We start from the raw sequence: 7,816 nt of genomic DNA on the forward strand, positions 1-7,816 counted from the left end.
TAATGGATCTAACATGATAGTGTGAGAGTCCAGTCCATAGTGGATCTAACATAATAGTGAGAGTCCAGTCCATAGTGGATCTAACATAATAGTGAGAGTCCAGTCCATAGTGGATCTAACATAATAGTGTGAGAGTTCAGTCCATAGTGGATCTAACATGATAGTGAGAGTCCAGTCCATAGTGGATCTAACATAATAGTGAGAGTCCAGTCCATAGTGGATCTAACATAATAGTGAGAGTCCAGTCCATAGTGGATCTAACATAATAGTGTGAGAGTCCAGCCCATAGTGGATCTAACATAATAGTGAGAGTCCAGTCCATAGTGGATCTAACATAATAGTGTGAGAGTCCAGTCCATAGTGGATCTAACATGATAGTGAGAGTCCAGTCCATAGTGGATCTAACATAATAGTGAGAGTCCAGTCCATAGTGGATCCAACATAATAGTGTGAGAGTCCAGTCCATAGTGGATCTAGTGTAATAGTGAGAGTCCAGTCCATAGTGGATCTAACATAATAGTGAAAGTTTAGTCCATAATGGATCTAACATAATAGTGTGAGAGTCCAGTCCATAGTGGATCTAACATAATAGTGTGAGAGTCCAGTCCATAGTGGATCTAACATAATAGTGAAAGTTTAGTCCATAATGGATCTAACATAATAGTGTGAGAGTCCAGTCCATAGTGGATCTAACATAATAGTGTGAGAGTCCAGTCCATAGTGGATCTAGTGTAATAGTGAGAGTCCAGTCCATAGTGGATCTAACATAATAGTGTGAGAGTCCAGTCCATAGTGGATCTAGTGTAATAGTGAGAGTCCAGTCCATAGTGGATCTAACATAATAGTGAGAGTCCAGTCCATAGTGGATCTAACATAATAGTTTGAGTCCAGTCCATAGTGGATCTAACATAATAGTGTGAGAGTCCAGTCCATAGTGGATCTAACATAATAGTGAGAGTCCAGTCCATAGTGGATCTAACATAATAGTGAGAGTCCAGTCCATAGTGGATCTAACATAATAGTGAGAGTCCAGTCCATAATGGATCTAACATAATAGTGTGAGAGTCCAGTCCATAGTGGATCTAACATAATAGTGAGAGTCCAGTCCATAGTGGATCTAACATAATAGTGAGAGTCCAGTCCATAGTGGATCTAACATAATAGTGTGAGAGTCCAGTCCATAGTGGATCTAACATAATAGTGAGAGTCCAGTCCATAGTGGATCTAACATAATAGTGAGAGTCCAGTCCATAGTGGATCTAACATAATAATACTTTTTCCACTGCAAATGAACAAATTGGAGGCATGAGATTGGATCACGTTCCACCTTAGAGGCTGGACTGAAAAGGCAAGTTTGTCGGAGCAACAAAACACAAAGCTCTTAATTCCCTGCAGTCGGCCATTAAATGCCAATTTATGCTGTTTGATTGTTGGGCTAAGAGGTGCTTTATGACTTCATTGTGGAGATAGAAGGGCACACAAGGTGCATTGTCCATGTTTGATTGATCAGGCAGTAAATCCCCCTCCCTGCGCCTCATAAATAAGTTAATGTACAGCTGAATATGGAGGAGTGGGTGGGGGGGCTTGTTTTTGCAGCCAGGACCGTCTCCGAGCGGGGATAACTCTTCAGGAATGACAGCCTGATGTGTTTTGGAATGTGCGTGGAAGGTGTTAAGCAGCTCCGCCGGGGTCCGGGGTCTGCTGTAATGTGGCCACCCCCACCTCTCCACATCAAGTAGCTCCTTCAAAACAAAGAGGACTAAATGAACGTTTCCATCAGTCCTCCCGTCGCTGCGCCTAAAGCACGCGGCGCCCGTTTACACCACGCCGCTCAACGCCACTAAGCGAACACGCCGCCTCAACGGCCATTTTTATCTTTATTGTATTTGGATGTTGAATTCTAAGTTCTAAGAGGTCTTATATTCAACACTCTGACAAATCAGTCATGTTCTTTTGTCCAATCGTACGTATTTTGTCAAACCATGTGACCCCCTCAGCCAATCGGACAGTTAGTGCAGACTGGGATAGGCTCCAGCCCCACCTTGACCCAGAAAAGGGACAAGCGCTTGAAAATGAATCAATCAATCAATGTTTACTTATGTAGCCCTAAATCACAAGTGTCTCAAAGGGCTGCACAAGCCACAACGTCATCCTGGGCTCAGATCCCACATCAGGGGAAGGAAAATCTCAACCCAATGGGCTAACAATGAGAAACCTTGGAGGGGACCACAGATGAGGGGACCCCCTGGGCAACCAGTGCAATGGACGTCGAGTGGATCTAACATAATAGTGAGAGTCCAGTCCATAGTGGATCTAACATAATAGTGTGAGAGTCCAGTCCGTAGTGGATCTAACATAATAGTGAGAGTCCAGTCCATAGTGGATCTAACATAATAGTGAGAGTCCAGTCCATAGTGGATCTAACATAATAGTGAGAGTCCAGTCCATAGTGGATCTAACATAATAGTGAGAGTCCAGTCCATAGTGGATCTAACATAATAGTGAGAGTCCAGTCCATAGTGGATCTAACATAATAGTGTGAGTCCAGTCCATAGTGGATCTAACATAATAGTGAGAGTCCAGTCCATAGTGGATCTAACATAATAGTGTGAGAGTCCAGTCCATAGTGGATCTAACATAATAGTGTGAGAATCCAGTCCATAGTGGATCTAACATAATAGTGTGAGAGTCCAGTCCATAGTGGATCTAACATAATAGTGAGAGTCCAGTCCATAGTGGATTTAACATAATAGTGTGAGGGTCCAGTCCATAGTGGATCTAACATAATAGTGAGAGTCCAGTCCATAGTGGATCTAACATAATAGTGAGAGTCCAGTCCATAGTGGATCTAACATAATAGTGAGAGTCCAGTCCATAGTGGATCTAACATAATAGTGAGAGTCCAGTCCATAGTGGGGCCAGCAGGAGACCACCCCGAGTGGAGACAGGTCAGCAGAATGGATGGATGATAATAAAATCGAAAATGTATTTCATTAAATATTTAAGGAAAAACAAATTTTATTGTACCAAAAAAAATCTCTAATAGTCTAACAAAAAAATTGCCCCAAAATGACCATGATAGATGTTAGCCCCCCAGTGGCCATGAGTGACATACTGCATGTACACGGGGCCCGGGGCATCAGTACTAGGGCCCTGGCTGGGGTTACATTACATTTAAAGTGGCTTGTTGGGACATTAAAAGACTCTGCTTGTTCAACATTGCAATAATTGTCATATTGAGATTCAGAACATAACATCTTGTTTTTCATCTCATTTAAAATGAGACCGTTCTGGCATATCTTTGTGATTTAGTGCAGTTGCTGCGTCCTCAGGCCTTGAATAACAAGATTATTGTATCTGCATCACTCCACTAGACTGAGGGACACACCGTCTCTAAACAAATATGGATTTCTTACAGGAAGCTCAACCCATCTGCCTTCTAAATGCATGAGTGTGTGTGTGTTCTTGTATTTCTGCCCTTCTTGAGACATGAAGAAGGAAAAGTATCTTCCATATGAGGAGGTGATGACATAAATCATGGTCCCAATAACACTGCATCTAATAGAGAATGTCTCATTTGCACCCCTGCTGGTGACATCTATCTAAAGGAGGGAGGTCCCAAAAAGGAGGGATTTTTCAAATGGACTGTGTGTCGCTTTTAAAAGCGCTCCCCCTCTCGTCAACATATGAAATAACAAGTGTGTAAGTAAAACCATTGAAATGCGCCCCCTTTGGCCAAAATAAATACAAATATGTATATAGGGGCAACTTGAAGTAAATATTGAAGATTAAAAAATGATATCAAAACAAAAAATAAACGTTTTTTTTTTTCTCACAATGTCCCCCTCTGGTCAACATATGAAATAACAAGTGTGTGTAAGAAAATTAAATGTTCCCCCTTTGGCCAAAATTATTAAATAGAATAAATATGTATAGAGAGACATACTGTAATAACTTGAAGTAAATAATGACAAATACAAACCAATTACAAACAAAAAATTCAACAACAACAAAAAATACTAAAATATATTTTTTATATTTGCATAGTATGTATATACAAATATCAATATATCTAGAAAGGGTGGTCCTAAAAAGGTAGGCATTTGTCTCAGGTGTGAAGAAGGTAACAAATACAAAAGTATGTGTGTGTGTTCTTGTATTTCTACCCTTGAGACATGAAGAAGGAAAAGTATCTTCCATATGAGGAGGTGTGAACAAGTGATGACATAAATCGTGGTCCCAAACGGACTGTGTGTCGCTTTTAAAAGTGCTCCCCCTCTCGTCAACATATGAAATAACAAGTGTGTAAGTAGAACAATTGAAATGCGCCCCCTTTGGCCAAAATAAATACAAAAAATAAATACAAATATGTATATAGGGACATACTGTAATAACGAAGTAAATTTTGAATATTAAAAAATAATTTCAAAACAAAAAATAAAAGTTTTTTTTTTCTCACAATGTCCCCCTCTGGTCAACGTATGAAATAACAAGTGTGTGTAAGAAAATTAAATGTTCCCCCTTGGGCCAAAATTATTAAATAAAATAAATATGTATATAGAGACATACTGTAATAACTTGAAGTAAATAATGAAGAATACAAACCAATTACAAACAAAAAATTCAACAACAACAAAAAAAAATACTAAAATATCTTTTTTATATTTGCATAGTATGTATATACAAAGATCAATATATCTAGAAAGGGTGGTCCTAAAAAGGTAGGCATTTTTTTCAGGTGTGAAGAAGGTAACAAATACAAAAATATGTGTGTGTGTTCTTGTATTTCTACCCTTGAGACATGAAGAAGGAAAAGTATCTTCCATATGAGGAGGTGTGAACAAGTGATGACATAAAGCCTGGTTCCAAACGGACTGTGTGTCGCTTTTAAAAGTGCTCCCCCTCTCGTCAACATATGAAATAACAAGTGTGTAAGTAAAACAATTGAAATGCGCCCCCTTTGGCCAAAATAAATACAAAAAATAAATATAAATATGTATATAGGGACATACTGTAATAACGAAGTAAATTTTGAATATTAAAAAATAATTTCAAAACAAAAAATAAAAGTTTTTTTTTTCTCACAATGTCCCCCTCTGGTCAACATATGAAATAACAAGTGTGTGTAAGAAAATTAAATGTTCCCCCTTTGGCCAAAATTACTAAATAAAATAAATATGTATATAGAGACATACTGTAATAACTAAATAATGAAGAATACAAACCAATTACAAACAAAAAATTCAACAACAACAAAAAAAATACTAAAATATCTTTTTTATATTTGCATAGTATGTATATACAAATATCAATATATCTAGAAAGGGGTGGTCGTAAAAAGGTAGGCATTTTTCTCAGGTGTGAAGAAGGTAACAAATACAAAAATATGTGTGTGTGTTCTTGTATTTCTACCCTTGAGACATGAAGAAGGAAATGTATCTTCCATATGAGGAGGTCTGATCAAGTGATGACATAAATCGTGGTCCCAAATGGACTGTGTGTCGCTTTTAAAAGTGCTCCCCCTCTGGTAAAAACATGAAATAACAAGTGTCTGTAAAAATTTAAAGTTCTCCCCCTCTGGCCAACATATGAAATAACAAGTGTGTGTAAGAAATTGAAATGTGTCCCCTTTGGCCAAAATTAATAAAATAAATATGTATATACAGACATACTGTAATAACGAAGTAAATATTGAAGAATAAAAAACAATTACAAACAAAAAAATAATTAACTAAAAGATTACCTTTTTTATATTTGCATAGTATGTATATATAACTAATGTTGTAAATACAAATCTCAATATATCTTGAAAGGGTGGATCGAAAGAGGGAGGCATTTTTCTCAGGTCTGAAGAAGGTAACACATACAAGAATGTGTGTGTGTGTGTGTGTGTGTGTGTGTGTGTGTGTGTGTGTGTGTGTGTGTGTGTGCACTCACCGTCTGCAGAGGTGCCGCTAACCTGCGACGTATCTCCAGAAGATACCACAGCCACGCCATCAGCAGGCGTCCCAACAGACACGGCGGGCGCGGAGGAGGCCGTGGTGGAAACCTGAGACATCAGGCCAGCTTTCTTGGGCGCGAGCACCACGCTCCTGCACGGCAAAGGAACAACTTCTACATGTGATGGTCACATAACAATGCTGCAAATGCTCCTATTTCATCACTACAGAGTGCCAAATAATATCTGTGTTGCATTTAGGGGTCCAGACTATGGTGCAATGATGTGGTCTGACTGGGCGATATGGCCTCTTTTTAATATCTGGATATTTTAAGCCATGTCACGATACAGCATATATCCAATTCGATCCACTTTATTTATATAGCACATTTAAACAACAATAACGTTTCCACACAGCCATGTTAAAAAGAATATTAAAAAAACAATATTATGCTCCACCAATGACTGAGTAAAAACAAAAAATAAATAAATATAAAACCTATATAAAAAAAAGAATACAAAAACAAATATGATTAAAAACTATTTTAAAGAGTAAAATCAATTAAAACATCCATCCATCCATTTTCTACCGCTTATTCCCTTTCGGGGTCGCGGGGGGCGCTGGCGCCTATCTCAGCTACAATCGGGCGGAAGGCAGGGTACACCCTGGACAAGTCGCCACCTCATCACAGGGCCAACACAGATAGACAGACAACATTCACACACTAGGGACCATTTAGTGTTGCCAATCAACCTATCCCCAGGTGCATGTCTTTGGAAGTGGGAGGGGCCTATCCCCAGGTGCATGTCTTTGGAGGTGGGAGGGGCCTATCCCCAGGTGCATGTCTTTGGAGGTGGGAGGAAGCCGGAGTACCCGGAGGGAACCCACGCATTCACGGGGAGAACATGCAAACTCCACACAGAAAGATCCCGAGCCTGGATTTGAACCCAGGACTGCAGGACCTTCGTATTGTGAGGCAGACGCACTAACCCCTCTGCCACCGTGAAGCCATCAATCAATTAAAACAGTAAAATAGAAATCAAAGTGTATAAAAAACACAGAGGACACACAACTCACGTAGTAGTAAAAGCCAAAGAATAAAAGTGGGTCTTAAGACCAGACTTAAAACAGTCCACTGGGAGCAGTTCTAACATGGAGGGGCAGAGTGTTGTGAATTAGTGAATTATATTTATATAGCGCTTTTTCTCTAGTGACTCAAAGCGCTTTACATAGTGAAACCCAATATCTAATTTGTACATTTAAAGCAGTGTGGGTGGCACTGGGAGCAGGTGGGTAAAGTGTCTTGCCCAAGGACACAACAGCAGTAACTAGGATGGCGGAAGGGGGGATCGAACCTGCAACCCTCAAGTTGCTGGCACAGCCGCTCTACCAACCGAGCTATACCGCCCCAGAGTAGTGTTCCAGAGCTTAGGTCCTGTCTCCCCTGGTTTTAAGTCTGGTCTTGGGCACCACGAGCTGGAACTGGCTCTCGGACCTCAGAGCGCGTGCAGGAATGTAAATTTGGATGAGGTCCGAGATATATTGAGGTGCCAGTCCATGTAAAGATTTAAAAACAAACAGCAATGTTTTAAAATCAATTTTAAAATGAACAGGAAGCCAGTGCAAACTCTGAAGAATTGGGGTTATATGCTGGCGTTTCCTGGCCCCTGTTAAAAGTCCTGCTGCCGCCTTCTGGACTAACTGCAACCGGGAGAGAGCTTTTTGGCTAATGCCAGCATAAAGTGCATTGCAGTAGTCCAGGCCACTTGAAATAAAAGCATGCACGACTTGTTCAAAAAGGTTAAAAGATAAAATGATAAATGGGTTGTACTTGTATAGCGCTTTTCTACCTTCAAGGTACTCAAAGCGCTTTGACA

General features: G+C 39.8%; 1 protein-coding gene across 1 annotated transcript in view; it reads right to left on the minus strand.

Annotated features, from left to right (window-relative positions):
- lrba (LPS-responsive vesicle trafficking, beach and anchor containing) overlaps positions 1-7,816 on the minus strand; it is a 971,728-nt gene that overhangs the window by 756,897 nt on the left and 207,015 nt on the right. Inside the window, exon 30 of the mRNA XM_061881243.1 lies at positions 5,938-6,092. Within this exon, the coding sequence (XP_061737227.1) occupies positions 5,938-6,092 (155 nt within the window). The remainder of the gene's footprint in view (positions 1-5,937; positions 6,093-7,816) is intronic.

This window comes from Nerophis ophidion, linkage group LG20 (assembly GCF_033978795.1).
Source record: "Nerophis ophidion isolate RoL-2023_Sa linkage group LG20, RoL_Noph_v1.0, whole genome shotgun sequence".
NCBI lineage: Eukaryota > Metazoa > Chordata > Actinopteri > Syngnathiformes > Syngnathidae > Nerophis > Nerophis ophidion.